The 21,628-nt window shown below is 38.0% G+C and overlaps 1 protein-coding gene and 1 pseudogene across 2 annotated transcripts in view; one reads left to right on the top strand and one right to left on the bottom strand.

Moving 5' to 3' along the window:
* The window catches only part of Slc3a1 (solute carrier family 3 member 1), a 46,540-nt gene extending 25,084 nt beyond the window's left edge, over window positions 1-21,456 (bottom strand). The window contains exons 1-5 of one of the 2 annotated variants that reach the window (XM_071601540.1): window positions 20,410-21,456; window positions 17,953-17,995; window positions 6,287-6,749; window positions 1,577-1,756; window positions 1,273-1,427 (exon numbers count right to left, since the gene is read on the bottom strand). In XM_071601540.1, the coding sequence (XP_071457641.1) occupies window positions 1,273-1,427; window positions 1,577-1,756; window positions 6,287-6,716 (765 nt within the window). In that variant the 5' untranslated portion in view covers window positions 6,717-6,749; window positions 17,953-17,995; window positions 20,410-21,456. Of the gene's footprint in view, window positions 1-1,272; window positions 1,428-1,576; window positions 1,757-6,286; window positions 6,750-17,952; window positions 18,482-20,409 lie in introns of those variants that run through there. The other variant, XM_027934545.2, reaches the window with a different exon arrangement.
* On the top strand, window positions 19,139-19,880 carry LOC114092005 (high mobility group protein B1 pseudogene; annotated as a pseudogene).
* Window positions 21,457-21,628: the final 172 nt, after the last annotated feature.

Here is a 21,628-nt window from a genome sequence, read left to right as displayed (position 1 = left end):
CAATGCATAGTATTTTAGTAGAGCACTCCTCAGCATCCATGGGAGACTGGTTCAGATACCAAAATTTGCAGATGCCTAAGTCTCTCACATTAAAATGACACAGTATTTAATATAACCTATGCAAATGCTCCCCTATACTTTAAATAATTTCTAGATTATTTATACTACCTGATAAACTGTAAGTGCTATGTAAATAGTTGTATTGTTTAAGGAATAATGATCAGAAAAAAGTCTGTACTAATTCAATACAGATACAACTTTTTTCCAAATATTTTCTATATGCAGTTGATTGAATGTGCAGATATAGAATCCACAGATACAGACAGCTGACTGCATAAGTATAGCCTATACAATCTTTTATAATAGAAAATTATATACTGTTTAACTAAATCTCAGACTTAACTGGATATCCTAAATTTTTATTTGCTAAGTCAAGTCCTCTAGACAGAAAGGAAGTAACTCCTATTGTTAAAAATAGCAAGTAGGAAAAGGGTGGGAATGGGGACCTGCAGCTCTGATGGCTTTTCTTCTCTCTGTGGAGCAGAGTTTTCTCTGAGAGTCATAAGATAGGAAGGAGGCAGAGAGAGTGTTTGAAGAGAAAGGGAAGGGCATGTTGATTAGTTGGATTTAGTAAATTTCTCAAGAAGATTTAGTGGCTCAGTTCAGGTGGGGATAATGAATGTGAGATGGGTCCAGAGTTCAAATACCAAAGTTCAAACAAAGAGAAAGCAGACAATTGGGTTTCTTTATGGCCAAAGTTTTGTCCAAACATGAGAGTCAAAAAGTCAAAAAGAGTTGGGCTGGGGCTGTAGCTCAATGGCAGAACGCTTGCCTGGTTATGCTTGAGGGACTAGGTTCAATCCCCAGCACCACAATAATAAATAAATAAACAAACAAACAAACAAATAAAATATAGGCATTCTGTGCATCTACAACTACCAAAAAAATTTTTCAAGGAGGCAACACATCTGCAAAACAGTTATTGAACAAATGGGACATGGACTCCAAGCTGCTCAAGTGGGGAGAGAGGGAAAGAAAGGAGAAGCTAGTAGTGAGAATAGGTTTTAATTTGCTAGAACACACCAATTCTACAATGAAATCAGAAATCTAAATGATACTAGGGAAATTTATTCTATTTTTATGTCTAATTTTTCCCCCATGTCCCCATAAACTATATTCATCTCAGTTTTCCTTAAAAGGCTTCATAAATCACCAGTTGAATCCCACAGATTTGCCCATTTCCCTGTGCAAGTCAGGCAGGCTGACACTTACCCAGTTGTTGGGTGGGATAGTAATGTCATTTTCATGAGTACAGTCACACCAGATGTAATAATCAGTGTATTTCCCTGTCTGTGTCCTACTCAATTGAAACCAGGCATGTTTATCACTGGTATGGTTCGGTATGAAATCGATGATTAATTTTAAACCTAATAAGTGAAAACATTTCAAATATTAGAAAAACATTTTATTAGGATGATATATGACAGTTAAGGGGGGGAAATGTGTTAGCTGAGCATTTAGAGAAGTGCTTATTTCAACCCTCACCCCTATGCCATCCACCTCCCATTCAATTTACCTTTATCATGTATGGCTGCAACAAGATTCTCAAAATCTGTCATTGTTCCAAAAAGAGGATCAATTTCTTGGAAATCCTCAACAGCATATCTGAAGTCTTTTAGGGATGATTTATAAAATGAAGTAAGCCAAACAGTTTTTATATTTAAAGAAGTGATGTAGTCCAGTTTATTTTGAATACCTGAAGAAAAAAGCCAAGGTCATGAATAAGTCCTATTTTGTTTATATAAAAGATTAAAAATAAAATTAATATTTATAAGATCTAAATTTTTTTTGGGGGGGGGGGTTACCAGGGATTGAACTCAGGGGCACTCATCTATTGAACCACATCCCCAAACCTATTCTGTATTTTATTTAGAGAAAGAGTCTCACTGAGTTGCTTAGCACCTCATTTTTGCCTGAGGCTGGCTTTGAGTTTGCAATCCTCCTGTCTCAACCTCCCCAGCCGCTGGGATTACAGGGATGCGCCACCATACCTAGCAAGAACTAAATATTTTTTGAAAGTAGAAATATATTTGAAATTTTGTTGAGTTTGAGTAAAATTCACATAGCAAGGCCTAGTTCTTTGAATAACATCAAATTGATCTTCTAGCAATAACCTTTGACCTTTAACATAGGTGTCTGACATTAAAAGATCTGTTACTTGCTCAAATTTTTTTAAAAAACATTAATACAGTAATATTAATTTATTCTATGCATGGTTTCCAAGCTAGGTACTTGACTAGGTGCCAAGGTCATGGTCAATAACACATGGTCCCTGGTGAATGAGTGGTCTAAGCCACACTGGTCCACACCATCACCACTTGCCACATGTGGCTACTGAGCACCTGTAATGTGACTAGTGTGAACTTAGATATGTTGTAGGGGTAAAATGCACATGAGATTTTTTAAAACCCAGTATGAAAAGATGTAAAATATTAATATTTTATACTAATTACATGTTGAAATGATATCTTAGATATACTGGAGTGAGAAAAATATATTATTCGAATAATTTCACCTGTTTCCTTTTTTTTTTTTAACTTCTAAAAATGTGGTGCCCATTAGATTCCTTTGGACTGTGCTGTGATAGTTGAGTGTAAACAGGCAGGAATGGAATGAAAATTGAACCAAGAAGAGCTGTGTAAGGTGCTTTAAGGGCACTAAGGTGTTTGCTCCCTGGCCCTTCAGGAAACAGGCAGCTGATGGGGATGGGTGGGCAAAGGTAAAGGTGGGTTATTTACAGGGAAGGCTTTGTAGCAAAGGAAAGGAAAAACCAGACACAGAGGACTTGTCCTAAAAGGGGTGAGTCCTGGGCTCCAGCACAATAAATAAATGAATAGACAACAGTGAAAAATGTTGCCTGCAGCATAGGGATTAGGGAGAGAGTACACCAAGAGGTGTAAGGTAAGTGTGCACTAATATTTGAAAGGTCTTTCATTCTGCTCTCAGACTATCTTTACAGCAAGCTGAAATCTGGATCCTTTTTTGTTCACTTATGTAGGAAGCCAAGAATTTACCTAGAGATATGGGAAGAGATATGGAGGTGAAAGTCTGTACTTGGAACTTTGTGGATAATTAAGAGATGGCACGTTTTTGCTTATAGGTCAGAGTCCTAAATGCAGACTCAGACTCAAGTCTGTTCAATTTCTAGTAACTTTCTGTGTGATCTCCATGTGGCTTCCTAGATCACAGCAGAGGCCACACAGAGAAAAATATGTTTCAGAGGAAGTGTCCATGGAGTTCCCAGAGTGGAGGAGAAACTTCACTCAGGACCACTGGGGTTCTTGACATGTATGATGGAAAAGAATTTGTTCCAGGCAAAGGTACAGACAGAGGTTTATTTAGGAAAGTAGATACATATTCAAGGAAGGATGAGGGCAATCTCAAAAGAGACATCTTTGGAATAAAGCAAGAAATACACATTTGAGAGAGAATTTGTCTATCCAGAGGGAGAGACAGTGGCCTGTTGGTGAGGGCAGGTGCTAGGTCTGGACTACAGGTGGAGGCTATGAAAGTTTCCCCTTGCACTTGTGCATTGTCCTCATGTTACAAGGGCATGGGTCAAGGGCAAGGGCCAAGAGCATATGGATCAGGAGTTGAAATTCCTCATGGGTACTTTCTTTGAGACTCAGAATCTTTCCCTTTATTCCCAAATTGCTATCTCAGTCTGGAGATGACTGAAACCAAAGCACAAAGTCATTTGACCCTGGGATCTGGGCTCTTACCCTACACAAGCTGCTTACTTTTGTCTTCTTGTACTTGATTCCCCAATACAGGTGGCTATATGATCAGAGTAGCAACAGGCAACAAAAGAGTTTTGATTTAAACCAGAACAGCAATGCAGTATATCTTAAAAACAAGATATACAGGGGCAAGGGGTGTGGTTCAAGGGTAGAGCATGTGCTAAACCCTGGGTTCACCACACAAACAAAGGAACATGTGATAATGAAAACAAAGGGGTAGACAAACACAAAGTAAGCAGGGCTCCCAGCCTGAGGGTGAAGAACAGAGGGCGATCACAAACCCTAACCTGAGATGGTTTCTTCCTAACAGTAACAAAAAAATCCCTTCAGCCTCAAGGACCAATGCCTGTTGATCATAGGAAGCAATCATTCCCTCAAGGAAAAGTTACTGGAAATTAAAAATGGAAGAGCTGATTAGCTCTTATGTAGGGGAATGTGGTGTCTATTTGGAAGAAGATTAAGAAGGTAGGGCCAGGAAGTGAGGAGTGTATCTCTGGATTTAGGGATTTGAGCACTATTCAGTCAAAACACCACTTTTGCTAACCATTTACTATGAGAGGCAGCAGGTGTTAAGGTCATGTAGCAAGGGAAGGGAAGTCACTCACAAGTGTTCCAAGGGAGTATCAAAGGGAACTATAGACACTGCCCAAAGCACCACAGGAATCTGGGGAGGCAGCTCAAGCTCTGATTAGGAAAGTTAAACAAAGATTAATGAAGGCATTCATTAATGTTTAATAAAGATTAATGTTTAAGCCACACCTGGATGGACAAATACACTTCTTCAATTAGTGAAGATGCAGGAAGGTTTTGTAAAAAGAGAAAATGAGGCTGGAGCTTTTAGGAAGCAACCATTGCCTCAAGGTAGAGAACTTGCCTGGTGTGTGCACAGGCCCTGGGTGTGATCCCCAGGGCCTCAAAAGGAAGTGGGGAAGGGGGCAGATCTGATATGAGTGAGGCAGAAGAAAGGTCTTTTTCATGAGGTTATTAAAGAAATTTGAGGATTTCAAGAGTTTATGTCCAACATTTTAACAATAAATTAAGCCCATTCCTACTTTTCACACTATATCATATCATCTTGTTTTATTTTTCTCAAGCAAATAATCATGGTTAAAAAAAAAAAAAAAGCACTAGTTAGTCTATTTACTTGTTTCTTATTGTTGCCCTTAACTAGGGTGCCTACACCGACCAGTTTGCCTAATAGCCCCATTTTATGCCACAATTTTACTCTTTTTTTTTTTTTTTTTTTAGTTCTCGGCGGACACAACATCTTTGTTTGTATGTGGTGCTGAGGATCGAACCCGGGCCGCACGCATGCCAGGCGAGCGCGCTACCGCTTGAGCCACATCCCCAGCCCCACAATTTTACTCTTAAAATCACAAATAGCACCCCAAGAAATTAGCTTAACTTTAAAAAAATAAATTTTCAGCCAGATGCAGTGGTTCACACCTGTAACCTCAGCAGTTCTAGAGGCTGAGGCAGGAGGATTGCGAGTTCAAAGCCAGCCTAAGCAACATAGCAAGGCCCTAAGCAACCTAGCAAGACCCTGTCTCAAAATAAAAATAAAAAAGAGCTGGGGATGTGGCTCAGTGATTAAGAACCCCTGGGTTCAATCCTGGGCCAACAATAAATAAATAAATAAATAATAAAATCAAGAGATTAAACATTTTTTTCAAGCCAGGCATAGTGGTGCACAACTGTAATCCTAGCAGCTCCAGAGGCTGAGGCAGGAGGATTTCGAGTTCAAAGGCAGCCTCAGCAACAGCAAGGTGCTAAGCAACTCAGTGAGACACTCTCTCTAAATAAAATATAAAATAGGGCTGGGAATGTGGCTCAATGGTTGAATGCCTCTGAGTTCAATACCCAGTAACCACCACCCCCCCCCCATTTTTTTTTCACTTTCTACTTTTCTACTAATATGGATATTATTTTAAATAATCTTTCATCCAAGTAACAATCAACACACACTGCTGTGTTTATTCTTTCCCTTCATTTCTTAGGATTTAAATTTGAAGATTCAGCCTTTTAAAGACAGCATTTAATACTTTTGTAAATTATTATTTGTGTTTTATTAATAAACTCTCAGCCAGATGCCAAACAAGCCACATCATACACTGGGCAAGCACTTCTCAGCTGTCACTCTGAAATATCCACCCATAAAGTTCAGAGAAGCAAGAGACAGATTTTCAGAGAAAACCTGCTCTGGTTCAGCAGTCAGAACTGATGACCAAACAAGCTTCTGAATTTAGTGGGCAATAAATTAAACTCTTGGCTCAAAAGCCTTCAGCAAATTGCTTTTCATCAAGGGGAAAGATTGCTGAGTTCTGCTGAGCAATTTAAAAAATATCATAAACAAGGAAAATCTTGGGTGATAAGCCAAACTGGAATGTGCTTACTGGGAAACCTAGGCATAATTCGATTTCAAGGAAGGGGAGAGCCATAAATCAACCCATCCCGGCCCCCTCCCTGCACTGTCCAGTAACACACACCTTTCAGATCTCCATTCCCATCTTTGTCGCTGTCCTTGAAAGACCTCGGATAGATCTGGTACATGGGCCCCACCTGCCACCAGTCAAGACACTTTGGAGAGATGGCAATGATGGCTATAGTGGCCCCAATGAGCAGGAGCACAGTAGCCACCGTGAGCCAGAAGAGGACCTCCCGGGGCACCCGGTAGCGGGCCTGGCTGGAGAACTGGAACAGCACCTCCTTGGGCATCCCGGCATAGGGCCGGATGACCTGCAACTCAGACTCCTGGGGGCCTGGGATGCTCACGGCGTTGTGCTGTAGGCTGCCCACGGCACTGCCTGGATCCGGGTCTAGCTCTGGGATGTCTTCATTCTGGACAAACCCATTGTTTGTCCGACATCCCTTCATGCTCATCTGGATGGAGTCGCTCTTCCTTTTGTCTTCTGCCATGTGTCCCCCGACTTAGCTCTTCAGAGTGCCCTCCTGGAGGAATGAAGGTGGAAATGTGACTTGCTGAATGCTTTGTCTTCTTAATGAGCTGGGCACGGTTTATAAATAAACCCGGTTGGACAAAGTCCAGCCAAGGAGGAAAGGGTAAAGGTAAAGGGGATTTAAAAAAAAAAATCTGTTTACACCTGGGAGGCCGAGGTGGCTAAGGTAACAATGCTGATAAGGAGGAAATGGGAAGAGGTAGTCACTGCGACTTAGGACACTACTCAGTTGATTACACCACTGCACAGCAACGCTATTCACAAAAGTCAAAAGGTGGAAACAAGCTAAATGGCCATCATCAGGTAGATGGTTAATCAAAATGTGTATCATACATACAAAGGACTACTATTTAACCTTAAAAGGGAAGGGAATTCTGAAACCTGCTTCAAGATGGATGAACCTTGAGGATGTTATGCTAAGTAAAATAAGCCAGATGGAGGGAGATTTTTATGACTCCACTTATATAAGGTACTTAGAATAGTCAAATTCATACAGACAGAAAATAATTGGTTGCCAGGGTTGGTAAGAGGGCTACTGGTGAATTAGGCTCAGTGGTACAGAATTCATTAGGGATGATGAAGAACTCTCGAGATGGCTTGTTGCACAAAATCGTCAATGTTCTTTGTCCCTGAACCTTATTGGTAAAATATTCAATTAATAAAAAATTTAATATTTAAATTAATTAAAATATTAATTCAATACAAAATAAATTTTAAAAATGGTGGTAAATATGAGGTCTATTTTACCACAATTTAAAAAATTTAAATTAATTTTTTAAACAAATTTAATTAAGGTATAAGAAAAAGAAACAGGGCTGGGGATATAGCTCAGTTGGTAGAGTGTTTGCCCCACATGCGCAAGGCCCTGGGTTCAATTCTCAGCACCACAAAAAAAAAAAAAAAAAAAAAAAAAAAAGAAACAAATCCTGAGTTTTGCAAAGAGAAACAGCCTTTTTAAATTTTTTGTTTGTTTTGAAGGCCTCCTCTCAAAATACAAGTCCATGCAGAAAAGGATCTGGAGGCAAAGAACCACAAAACTTTGTTACTACAGCTAATTTTATTTTATGCTGGTTCAGGCTGACACTACCATGTTCAGCTCCACGCCAGGTATTTTTATTCTTGTTTCAGAAAAGATGTGGTTGCCCATTTTTAAGAAGCACTTCTAGGGGCTGGGGATGTGGCTCAAGCCGTAGCCCGCTCACCTGGCGTGTGTAAGGCCCGGTTCCATCCTCAGCACCACATATAAACAAAGATGTTGTGTCCACCGAAAACTAAAAATTAAATATTAAAAAAATTCTCTCTCTCTAAAAAAAAAAAAAAAGAAGCACTTCTAGGAGGTAGGGGAGAAAAAGATTCCACCTCCAGGAAGTTCACGTGCTTCATTAAAGGTAAATAGTCCTATTACTAGTACTAACTAGTTGTTTAATTATTGACAAGCCTAAAATAGAACATTTGCAAAGCTGAGGAAACTGCATTAAGTTGGGAAATGCTTTCCTAGAAGATTCTGCAAGACTTAAAGGAATGTAATGATTGATGATTTCCATTTAATCAGTGATACTTGATATAGCTCTGAGTCATTTGATTAGATAAAGAGAGCTTGTTTTACTTTTAAATGAGCAAAGTTACCTGAATCCCTAAACTTACTAAATTTTTTGTAGAGTGACTTAGAAGCAGTAAATGGTGTAGAGAAAGGAACAACTTGATCTTAAATGATTTTTAAAAATGAGTAAATCTCAATACCTGTCTCAATGTATCCAATAAGTGGTATCTCTCATCACTTTTACTTATGCATGTTGAATATTTTTAAATAGCAAAGCAATTTAATTTTTCTGTCTTCACATAGCTTCATCTCTCAAACACACACTGGTAATTTTTTACAGCAGAATTATTGAAATTCAGTTACTATTTGGGGAAAAAAACAATGTGCAAAAATACCCATAGATTAAAATAACTTTAAACTAGAAAACCACTTTTTTGGGGGAGGAGGAGGGTACCAGGGATTGAACTCAACCACTGAGCCACATCTCAGCCCTGTTTTGTATTTTATTTAGAGACAGGGTCTCATTGGGTTGCTTAGCACTTTGCTTTTGCTGAGGCTGGCTTTGAATTTGTGATCCTCCTGTCTCAGCCTCCCAAGCAGCTGGGATTGATTACAAGCATGTGCCACTGCGCCCAGCTCAAAAACACTTTTAATATAAAATTTTACATTCTTAATGTATAATCATAAAAATACAGAGGAAACGCCATGTAAAAGCACTTCATCTGGGGCTGGGGTTGTAGCTCAATGGTAGAGTACTTGTGTAATATGGAGGCACTGTGATCTATCCTCAGCACCACTAAAAATAAATAATTAAAATAAAAGTATTGTGACCATCTACAAAAAACAAAAAAGGGAATTCATGACAGAAACATTCCATCTTCTTTACATTTTAACTTAAAAAACAATAATATTTTAACTTCTAGAGCATGCAAACTGGAAGCTTTTTTTAAAAGATAACTTGAAAGCTGTGCATAGAAGCACAAGCCTATAATACTAGTAATTCCGCAGGCTGAGGCAGGAGGATTGTAAATTCGAGGCCAATCTCAGCAACTTGGCAAGATCCTAAGCAAATTAGCAAAACCTTTTCTCAAAATAAAAAGAGCAGGAGATGTAGCTCAGTGGTACAGCGCCCCTGGATTCAATCTCCACTACCAAAAAATAAAATAACTTGAAATAAGTATCTGGTCTCTGCAGGGAGGATTTTTTTTTTAATAATGAAATAAATTACAATCAAGATTTCTTGACTTGATTGAATAAAATATTTGAATTATATTGCAAAGCATATTAATTTAAAAGCATATGACAAATTGGGAAACATAACTATAATAAATGAGAAGTTGTCTTTAACATTAAAGGTACATATATATTATTAGATATTAGATATAATATACATAGATATTATTTATATATTAATACCTATATATACATAGATATTATATATATAATGTCATAATATCAATTTGAAAATATGAATGTTCATAGAAAATTTGGGAAAATATAAAAGACATTTCACTCAAAACAGTTCACTAATATCAGAGAAGGAAGCATTTTCAGTCTAATTGCCTGTCTCAGCAACTTAGTGAGACCATGTCTCAAAATAAAAAATAAAATGGTTGGGGATGTGACTCAATGGTTAAGCACCCCTGGGTTCAATCCTTAGTTCCAAAAAAATAAAAATAAATAAATAAAAATAAAACTGTCAAAGTCCTAGACAGAAATTTCTGTGTTTTAAAAAATAATATGGGAGGGGCTGGAGCTGGAGCTCAGTGGTAGAGCACTTGCCTAGTATGTGTGAGGCACTGGGTTCAATCCTCAGCACCATAAATAAAGGTATTGTGTTCATCTATAACTAAAAACATTTTAATAATAATAATAATAATAATAGTTAGAAAGCTTTTCTAAATATATAAAGAATAAAACCCAGACTCTTTAAAGAAGTTTAATAATTTTTATTCTAGAAATTAAAAAGGAACAGACAAATCCACAAAAATGTAAATGACAAACCAGAGGAAAATATCTATAACACACCTGACAAGCTAATTTCCATAATATAGAAATCTACTTTAAAAATTAACATGAAGCTGGGTACAGTGGCACATGCCTGTAATCCCAGCAGGTCAGGAGCCTCAGACAGGAGGATCACAAGTTCAAAGCCAGCCTCAGCAAAAGCGAGGCACTAAGCAACTCAGTGAGACCCTGTCTCAAAATAAAATATAGAAATAGGGCTGGGGATGTGGCTCAGTGGTTGAGTGCCCCTGAGTTCAATCCCTGGTACAAAAAAAAAAAAATTAGCATGAAAATATATAAAAAGGGACAAAGAATATAAACAGGCAGTTGAGAAGGAAAAAGTACAGGTGGAAGGCTGGAGATATAGCTCAGTTGGTAGAGTGCTTGCCTTCCATGCACAAGGCCCTGGGTTCAATCCCTATCACCATCTCTCTCTCTCTCTCTCTCTCTCTCTCTCTCTCTCTCTCTCTCACACACACACACACACACACACACACACACACAGAGAAAGTGGTAACAAACATAAAATGCAAGTTTCACTCAAAATCAAGTGATTTTTCACTTTACTCTGACTGAATTTTTGAAATAAAGAGAAGCAAGGGGAATGCCTATATGTTTTAATTCAATGATTCTACTTACCAAAAATCTATATTAAGGAAGTAATTAAAGATGGGGGCAAAAATCTGTGCCTAAAAAGACATTAGTTACAATGTTACTTCACAATAGCAAACATTGGAAATGCCCAAACACTCAATGGCACAAGACTAAGTAAGTAAATTATCACATATCCATGTGATAGAATATTAGTCACTAAACATATTTTCAGAGATTTTTTTTTTTTTTTTTGTACTAGGGATTGAACTCAGGGGTACTTGAACATTTAGACCAATTAGAGAGATGGTCTTGCTGAGTTGCTTAGCACCTCGTTTTTGCTGAGGCTGGCTTTGAACTTGAGATCCTCCTGCCTCAACCTCCCGAACCACTGGGATTACAGGCATGTGCCCCCACACCCAGCTACAATATTTTTAATGTTCTCTTAGAAAACATGTTTAGAGTGCTGATCTCTGGGTTTTAAGATTATAACACTCATTTTGTTCTTTAATCTTTTTTGTATTTTTCTAAAATTTTTTTATAATTAATGTATATTATTCTTTTACTGGGGGAAAAATAAGTTAGAGAATCCTGAGTTGGAAGTTTACCCAGGATTTCAGAGGCAGATGGCAGAATGCAGTGAGATTCTTATTAGCAGTAGCCACCCCATTTACAAAAGCCCATACTGATACCAAAACTAAAGGAAAAAAGCAGAGATAAAACACAGATTCAATTAGCCAGTATTGAAACAGCAGAAGAGAAAACAAAGTCGGTAGTAATCTGGAGAAAATAGCCACAAAGCTAAGAATTCCAAGCAAGTACAAAGGTATCAATATCACTTCCAAAGAGATTTAAAGGAATGCTGATTGTTAGAAAATGGAAGATAACAATTGTAAATATGAAGAAAGGACAAAAATTCCAATAATCAAAAAGAAAGAATCAGAGATAATGAAGACAAACCAGTTAGTACATTCAAGTCAGTTAAACAATCATGATAGTATAATAAAGAATGAAACATCTAGAAAGCAGATGAGAATGTCACAGAGTCCACAAATATCCTGTAGTTCAACAAAGAATCAAACATACAGAAAGGAATACTCAATGAAAATCAATATATAATAAATTACAAAACCATCACATCATAAAGACTTCCACTCAGCAACAAACCCAGCAGAGGACATGTAGCATATAACTTATCTGATTTGAAAATGGCTAAAATAGAAGGAGTTGCCATATTTCACTTACCTGTTTACCAAACTCATTCACAGAGGCTATGAGCTGAGAGTAGGATATGTCACATGGTGATCTTTAAGTTCACAGCATTTAATTCAGTGCCTGGTACATTATTGCCTGAATGAAGAATAGTTATTTCAAAATTGCTGGACCTAAATCTATGCTTTAGAAGAAGAATGGGTGAAAGAAGAGTGGAAGCAGAAAGTACATTCTGCACAAAAATGTAGATTTTTATCACTTCTGTTAACCATGTGTTCTTTTTGTTTATTGGTGCATTATAATTATACATAATGATGGTATTCATTATACTGTCTGTACATGCCACCATGTGTTGACATGGTACAGTTTAATAAGTGAAACTTTAAATCAGAGGAAGGGAGATTCAAGCCTCACCTCTACCATCTGCTCACTGAGTGATCTGAAACAATTCTGCCAGCTTCTCTAAGTCTCTATTAGCTCAGTTGTCAAATATTTATTTATTTAATTAATTGGTTGTGGTACTGGGTGGGGATAGAATCTAGAGCCTCACACATGCTGGGCTAGTGCTCTGTCACTGACCCACATCCCCAGCTCTCAACTGTCAAATTTAATTGGTCCCAGGCTTAGCATTATAAATATAGTCTAGAAAAAAGTGTTGTTTAAAAACTGTTCTAATCAGAAGAAAACAGAAAAAAAATAGTTTGGCCTAAACAGGGGAGCTAAACCAATATAGCTACAAGATGAAAGAATACTTTTTAAACTCTTTAAATACATTTTGGCAACCAAAATAAATAGCCAAAGAAATATAAATAGGACATGAAAATGTGATAAATGTCACTACAAAACCTTACTATTCCTAACATACAAGGAATTAATGCAAACAAATCAACAGCCAAATTACATTCAACGAGATAGGTTGTCAAATTATAAGTAATGTACAATAAAGTCACTGCACAAAAATACCTTCAAGGTAGAATTAAAGAAATAAAAATCAAAACATTGTTAAGGTATACAATATATTAATTGCATTAATGGCTTCCCTGCATCCATGCCTTTCTCCCAAAACTTCACAAACTGTCTCTGAGATTGACCATGTGACTTGCTTTAACCAATGGGACTTGACATCAAAATAGACTTAAAAAGCACAGGGCTGGGGATACAGCTCAGTAGGTAGAGTGCTTAGCTGGCATGCACAAAGCCCTGGGTTCAATCCCGAGTACCACAAGAAAAAAAAAAAAAGTGCTGTGCCTTTCTGCCCCTCTTTAGGACCCCTGCCCTCACCATAACCATAAGCCTGCTGGAGACGTGGGAGGGATACAGGGATGTGGGACCAGTGTTGAGTCTTCCAGCCTCACTGCTCTGTTAGCCCCATCCTAACTGCTAGCTGATGGCAGATGGACAAGCAACCCAGCTCACATCAGCAAAACTGCCTAATCAACTGCCATTGTGTAATGAAAATGAATAAATGTGGGATTACCATTTATTTTGGCATTTCAGAAATAGCTTTGTTGAAAGATAACTGACAAATAATAAATTGTACACATAAAATACACAAGGTGATAAATGGGTTTGGTGGGGATGGTATTCAGGGGCTCATACATGCTAGGCAAGCACTCTGTCATAGAGTTTATGTCTCTAACCCACCACCCACTCCTTAGGGTATCACTAAATTGCCCATACTGACCTCCAGCTTGTGATCCTCCTGCCTCAGCCTCCTGAGTAGCTGGGATTAGAGGTGTGTGCCACTGCACCTGGCTACAAGTTGATTAAGTTTCAACATGTGTATATACCCATGAAACCGTCACTATAGTCAAGATAATGAACATGTACATCCCCTGCAAAAGTTTCCTCATGTCCCTTTGTAATCTATCCCTCCGACTTCTCTGAACCACTTACCTCCCCACCCCCCAGGCACTAATCTGCTTTTTATCAATATAGATTAGTTTGCATTTTCTAGAATTTTATATAAATGGAATTACACAATTGTGTATGTTCTTTTATGGTGACTTTTTTCTCTAGCACAATTATTTAAGTATATTCATCACATTGGATGTATCCATAGTCCTTTTTTAAAAAATATATAAAGTAGCTAATAAACTTTTTTAGAGCAATTTTAGGTTTGCAGCTTTTCATCATTATAATAAAAATATCCAAAAAGAAAAACTTAGAGGGAAAGTTAATTGGGGTTCAGAATTTAGAGGTTTCAGTGCATAGATGGCTGGCTTCATTGTTCTGGGCCCAAGGTGAGGCAGAACATAATGGGGAAGGAGCCCGGTGGAGGAAAATTGCTAAGCTCATGGTGGGGTCAGGAAGCAGGTGGTGAGGGAAGGGCCAGAAGGAAGATGCATCCTTCCAGGAAATACCCCATTGACTCACTTCTTCCCACTACTCCCCACCTGCCTACAGTTAGCACTCATCCATTCAAACTAAGATGATTAGGTTACAACTCTCATAATTGAATGATTTCACCTCTGAATATTACTATGTTAACAGGGGCTTTTAGAGGACAACTCACATCCAAACTATAACATTTCACACCAACCCCTAAAGCTCTTGTCCATCTGACAATGTGAAATGCATTTAGTTATATCTCTAGGAGTCCTACTGTCTTTTTTTTTAATTAAACATTTAATGACATTTAGAAATTACTGGTAATTTTTTTGGAGGGGGGTGAAGTTTTGTAATTATGTTTAAAAGAGCCCTTATCCTGGAGAGATACATTATGAAATATCCCCAGAAGAAATAACCTGATGCTTGAGATCTGCTTCAAAGTAACATTGGTGGTCCGAGCTTTGGACTGGGGACATGGCAGTTCCTTATACTATTTTGTGTACTAGACCTACCAAATGTTCAAGAAATTCTACATAACGCCCCCACGCCGTCTTTCTTGTTGACTCTGGGCAAAGCACTTAGCATCTCCTGAGGGGCAATAATAGCTTTAACACACACATCTTCCTTGGCCCAAGCTCTATTATACTTTTCTGTTCTGACCAAACTGCAGTTTTTAAAATCATTTAGCTTTGTTTTCTGCTGTCGATTCTCACAGTATATCTGGCTAAAAGTTAACAGCAATATCCATGCCACTTACCAAATGCTATGTTGCCTTGAAATATCTTCCTTCCATCAGATTAATTAGTCCATCACCTTTAAATTCAGACTCACACAGTCTCAGAACGTGGATAAAATATAGACATTGTTTCTTAGTTGTCAATGGACCCTTACTTATTTATATGTGGTGCTGAGACTTGAACCCAGTGTCTCACAGATGCTAGGCAAGCGCTCTGCCACTGAGCTACAACCTAGATTTTTTTTTTCCCCCAGAACATAACACAAGAGGCCTCTAGTCCAATTCCCAATAAAATCATTATTTTCCTCTGAAACCTCACAAGCACAGAATTCTTATTGGCATTCTGGTCTTCTGAGCTGCCACCAGAATCACCCATGAAGCTCTGCTTACAACATCCTAAAGCTTTTCCAGCCTACATCTCTAACTTTTCATAGTTTTTCCCACAAACCCAGTTCTAAGGTTTCTAAACCACATGGTCAGCTTACAGAAAGCAACAACCCCACTCTCATACCAATTTCTGTTTTAGTCAGCTTTTTGTTGTTGTGACCAAAATACCTGAGAACAACAACTTAGAGGAGGGAAAGTTTATTTGGGGCTCATGGTTTCAGAGATGGCTGACCATATTTTTCTCAATGGGCCAATTAGGTTACAGGTCTTATAATCTAATCCTTTCACTTCTGAATATTCTTGCATTAACAGGCACTTTGGGGGACACCTCATATCCAAACCATGACTAGTGGTGAGCACACACATTCTTATGCATCTTTCACAGCATTTTCTGTGTTCAGTTTGATTATTTAGTGATTCCAGTAAGTGGATAATGGTATCTCTTTAGTTTGTACTTCCCTGATGACTGATGACACTGGCTATCATTTTATGTGCTTATTTGCCATCTATCTCTCTTGCTAGGTGAAGCTGATGCTGGGAGTCAGCATTTAGTGCTCTGCATGGATCTCTGAAGTGTGGTATCTCCATATTGACAACTTTGGGCTGCCTACTAGCATGTAGCTTGTTCCCAAGTGTGAGTATCCCAATTTAGAGAGAAAGTGAAGGAGAAACTGTATGTTTAATGTGTGACCTAGTCTTAGAGTCATATATCATGTTTTTGACTGAACTTTATGTGCCATGTCCAGAGTCAGAGTGTGATGAGATTAAGAAAGAGCAAAAAACAAGGATACAAGGTTTTTAATTGGGCTACTAATGTAAATAATCTATCTTGCACCTTAACTTATTTTTTTAAAAAAATTTTTTAGTTGTCAATGGACACATATCTTTGTTTTGTATTTATTTATTTTTTATGTGGTGCTGAGGATCGAACCCAATGCCTCACGCATGCAAGGCAAGTGCTCAACCACTAAGCTACAATCCCAGCCCCACCTTAACTATTTTTATTGTGGCAAGCAAACACACACACACACACACACACACACACACACACACACACTTTACCATATTAGCCATTTTAAAGTGTACAGTTAGTTCATTAGTGTTAAGTTCATTCACACTGTTATGAAACTTACCTTCAGAACTTTTTATCTTGCAGATCTGAAACAGTATATCCATCAAACAAGTCTCCTTTCCCTCCATCCCTAGCTCCTGGTAACCACTTTCTCTTTCTATGAGTGTATTGTAAGTAAATATCTTATATGAGTAGGATTCATACAGTATCATATAGTAATTCTCTTTCTTTTTTTTTTTTTTTTGGTACTAGGAATTGAGTCCAAGATTTACTACTGAACTATATCCCCAGCCTTTTTATTTTTAATTTTTAAATTTTGAGACAGTAAGTTGCTTAGGGCCTCAAAAGATTGCTGAGTTGTGATCCTCCTGCCTCAGACTCTCGAGTGGCTGAGATTACAGGCATGCACGATTGCACCCAGCCATATTTGTTTTTTTGAGACTAACATAATGTCCTCAAGTTTCAACCATGTTATATGACAGGATTTCCTTCCCTTTTAAGACTAAATAAATTTTCCTTGCATGTTTTGTTTATCAATTCATCTATCAGATATTTGGTTTGCTTCCATCTTTTGGTCATTGTGAAAAATACTGCCATGAATATCAATATGAAAATATCTTTTTGAGACCATGCTTTCAATTCTTTGAATATATAACCAGCAGTGGGATTACTGTATCATATGGTAGGTTTTTGTTGTTGTTGTTCGTTTGTTTGTTTGTTTGTTTGGTACTGGGGAGTGAATCCAGGGACTAACCACTGAGCCACATCCCCAGTCCTTTTTATCATTAAGTTACAGGGCCTCCCTAAATTGCTAAGGCTGGCTTTTAACTTGCAATCCTCCTTTCTCAGCCACCAGAGCCAACTCAGGGATTACTGCCTGCCTTACCACTCCACATTTTAAAAGACAGATTTTAATAAGTAGATCTTCCTGATTATTGGCTGAGGATAGCACATTGGATTTTTTTTTTTTTTTTTTTTTGTACTGGGAATTGAACTCAGGGTGGCTTTACCATTAAGCTATATCCACTGTCCTTTTAATTTTTTGAGACAAGGTCTCTGTGGAGAGCAGGCTCTGCCCCACTCTTCAGTTATTCCATGATGTTTAGAAAAGCAGTTTTCAGGCTGTGCCTAAACCTTTTTCACTCCATTTTGTAAAGCAGTTGTTTGCCATAATCTACTCCATTTTGAATATAAGAGCCAAGGTGGAGTGACTCTACCTTATTTGTACAAGTAAATGACCACCATCTGCCTGGCACAACCTCAAGGCATAAAACTGACAAATTAATTGTGATAATAAGAATGACCACTTGTGAACTTACCAAATTAATCAGAAGCACAGGTATACATCGGTGTATCAAACTCCTATTGGAAAAACCGGGTCCATGAGCTTATTAAACACATCAGTAAACACATCAGACCACCAAATGAAACAACCCCCTCATTCAAGACCCATAAAAGGCAAAACATGCTGAGACAGAACATGGTTGGACCTTGACCCTGTAAGATGGTCACAAGTCTTGCCCAGGAAAATTGTCATAGCAAGGAACCTCTGAATCTCTGTCCTGGGGCTTTAGCAGAGTTTCTCTTGCTCATGACGTTCACAAAAGTTCCACTCCAAGCTGCCATCTCGAGCTGAAACTCCAAACCTATACTGTGAAACAGCCCTCTGTTTATCTGTTAATCCATCCAATCTTGTCCTGGAATAAGTTCCTGAGCTTTGACAGCTCTGTCCCCTGAAGGTCTTTGGTTAGTTTGTAGTCTTATCTGACCACCTACAGGTACAGGGACTCTGCATTCAAATCTGCTTTCTGCCTTTGTTCTCAGTTCAGCCTTCTGAACCCGTGTCTGTTCTGTTTAATGCTTTTTCAACTTTCTGTAATTATATATATTTATGTAAATATATATAATTATATACACACACATATAAATACATATATGGATACATATGTATGTAATTGTGTTAAGTGTGATGTGTGACTTGAGTGTTACAGATATAAGAAATTAAGTTCGGAATAAAAGAACCTGCGATTGCCCAGTTTTATGATTACGAGGTAGTCTATAAGTATTCAGTGCCACTAATGAAAGAGGTATAGCCTATGAACTTTTTGTTATCCAATAAATTCTGACATTGTGGAAAGACACAAACATGTTTGGTCCATGTTAATGACAGTCTTGCTAAGTTGCTTAGGACCTTGCTAAATTGCTGAGGCTGGCCTCAAACTTGTGATCCTCCTATTTCAGCTTTTCTAGTGGAAGGGATTACAGGCATGTGCCACCATGCCTGGCAGCAGATGGGCTTATGAAATAAAGCAGTCTTGATGGATTTCATATAATTCATTCCATATAAATGACTTAATTGGCAAAGCATTTTATACTAACTTTGCCCCTCACTTCAACTCTATCATTACTCTATCAGTTGCTCAAGAAAATCACTAAATTACTCAGATAGCAAATATATTCATGTACACACATACATGTAACTACAAATAAATACATAAACTAAAGATGGGCAAAGGAGATCCTAAGAAGCCGAGAGGCAAAATGTCATCATATGCATTCTTTGTGCAAACTTTCCAGGAAGAGCACAAGAAGCAGCACCCAGATGCTTCAGTCAACTTCTTAGTTTTCTAAGTGCTTAGAGAAGTGGAAGACCACGTCTGCTCAAGAGAAAACTTGAAGACATTGCAGAGGCGGACAAAGCCCCTTATGAAAGAGGAATAAGAACCTATATCCCTCCTAAAGGGGAAACAAAAACAAATTTCAAGGATCCCAATGCACCCAAGAGGTCTCCGTCAGCCTCCCTGTTCTGTTCTGAGTATCACCCAAAAATCAAAGGAGAGCATCCTGGCCTATCCACTGGTCATACTGCAAAGAAACTGGGAGAGATGTGGAATCACACTGCTGCAGATGACAAGCAGCCTTATGAAAAGAAAGCTGCTGAGCTGAAGGAAAAATACAAAAAGGATATTGCTGCCTGCTGAGCTAAAGGAAAACCCGATGCAGCAAACAAGGGAGCTGTCAAAGCTGAAAAAAAGCAAGAAAAAGAAGGAAGATGAACAGGATGAGGAGGAGAAAGATTATGATGATGAGTTGGTTCTAGCGCAGTTTTTTTTTTTCTTGTCTATAAAGCATTTAATCCTCTGTCCACAACTCACTCCTTTTAAAGAAAAAAATTGAAATGTAAGGCTGATGTGTAAGATTTGTTTTTAAACTGTACTGAGTCTTTTTTTTTTTTTTTAATTGTATAGTTAACGCACTACCAAATGTGTCTTTAGACAGCCCTGTCCTGGTGGTATTTTCAATAGCCACTGACCTTGCATGGTACAGTGTGAGGGTTGTAAATTGGCATGGAAATTTAAAGCAGGTTCTTGCTGGTGCACAGCACAAATTAGTTATATTTGGAGACAGCAGTTTTTCATCTTCAGTTGTTTCTCACACAGTTTATACAAAATACTGTTTTTCTGTTAACTGAATACTGCTCTGTAATTACAAAAAAAAAGTTGCAGCTGAATGCTTCTAAGTAAATACATTTTTCTTTTTAATTGTAAAAACAAAAAGTATCTCAGGGCAATAACATTCAGAGTACTCTTTTGTGACTTCAAAGTTCCTTTTGGGGGGTTATTTAAAAATGAAAATTATCAAACATAAAGCAGATTTGAAATAATTTTGCAATGAATACTTATAAACCCAACATCTATATTAGTATACTTTCTTCTTTTTTAAAACTATGAAGTATAAAACTATTTAAAACTATTAAGTATAAAATGCATACTCACCTTTTGAGATGTGTATCTGATGAGATTTGACACAGGTACACAGTTAAGTATAATTACCACCACAACCAGGATACATAATAGTTTCATCACCTTACAAAGATTCAGCCCAAACCACCTTCCTATCCAAGACCTGGGCAACATCTGATCTGTTTTATTTACTTACTTACTTATTTTTTGGGTACCATGATTGACTCAGGGGCACTCAACCACTAAGCCACATCTGATCTGCTTTCTATCGCTACAATTTTGCCTTTTCTAGAATTTCAGATAGATTCATATGGTATATGGTCTTTGTGTCTGTCTTCCTTGATTTAGCAAGACGCTTTTGAGATTCACCCATACTATTGAATATCCCATTAATAGGGCAACAGACTGAATTTAGGTGTACTCTTTCCCTTGAAACCAGGAAAATGTTGGTCCCAGAAGTCCAGGGACTTAGAAGACTTCTATTTTCTTTATAGTATCTCTTGATTTGCCTTTCTATTTTTTTAAATAGTATCTCTCTTTTTTTTGGTAGGAAAATAGGTTTTACTCAAAGCCAGCTTTGACATCAAGGGCAGTGACACATTCCTATAATACCAGCAATTTGGGAGGCTGAGGAAGTTCAAAAGCCAGCCTCAGCAATTCAGCAAGATCTTACCTTAAAATAGAAATAAAAATGTCTGGGGCACATTCCTATAATCACAGTGGCTCTGTAGGTTGAGGCAGGAGGATCACAAGTTCAAAGCCATCCTAAGCAACTTGCCTCAGCCTCCCCAGTTGCTGGAACTTAGGGGTGCACCACAACACCCTACTCAGTTTTGTTAATCTCAGTAATTCTGGCTGGGACATTCTCGTGTTTGACGCTGTGCCTAAATCATTACTAGTTTTCTCTGTTCACAGTGCCTTAAAGAGTATGCATCTCCTCCTAACAGTGAAATCTGTTTTTACTGCTCTGAAGAGTGGCTACCTGTGGGGAGGGAAGAGGTAGGAAGGGTGGAACAAAGGAGAAAGGGTGGAATGAAATTGTCCAGACTATCCTATGCATATTCATATATGTACAGTGAATTTCCCTTTTATATGTATCTATAAAGCAATAATTTTTTAAAAAACTCTAAATAAATAGAAGATCAGTAAAGTAGAGGAAAGGGTACCAGGGAAGGAGGAGAAAAGGGGAAGAGGTTGGAACTGAATTGGATCAAACTCTAATCCATGTCTATGATTATGTCAAAATCAACCT

This window comes from Marmota flaviventris, chromosome 14, assembly GCF_047511675.1.
Source record: "Marmota flaviventris isolate mMarFla1 chromosome 14, mMarFla1.hap1, whole genome shotgun sequence".
In the NCBI taxonomy this organism is placed as follows: Eukaryota; Metazoa; Chordata; class Mammalia; order Rodentia; family Sciuridae; genus Marmota; species Marmota flaviventris.
The sequence above is the reverse complement of the archived record's forward strand: the minus strand, read 5'-3'. Positions and strand labels throughout refer to the sequence as shown.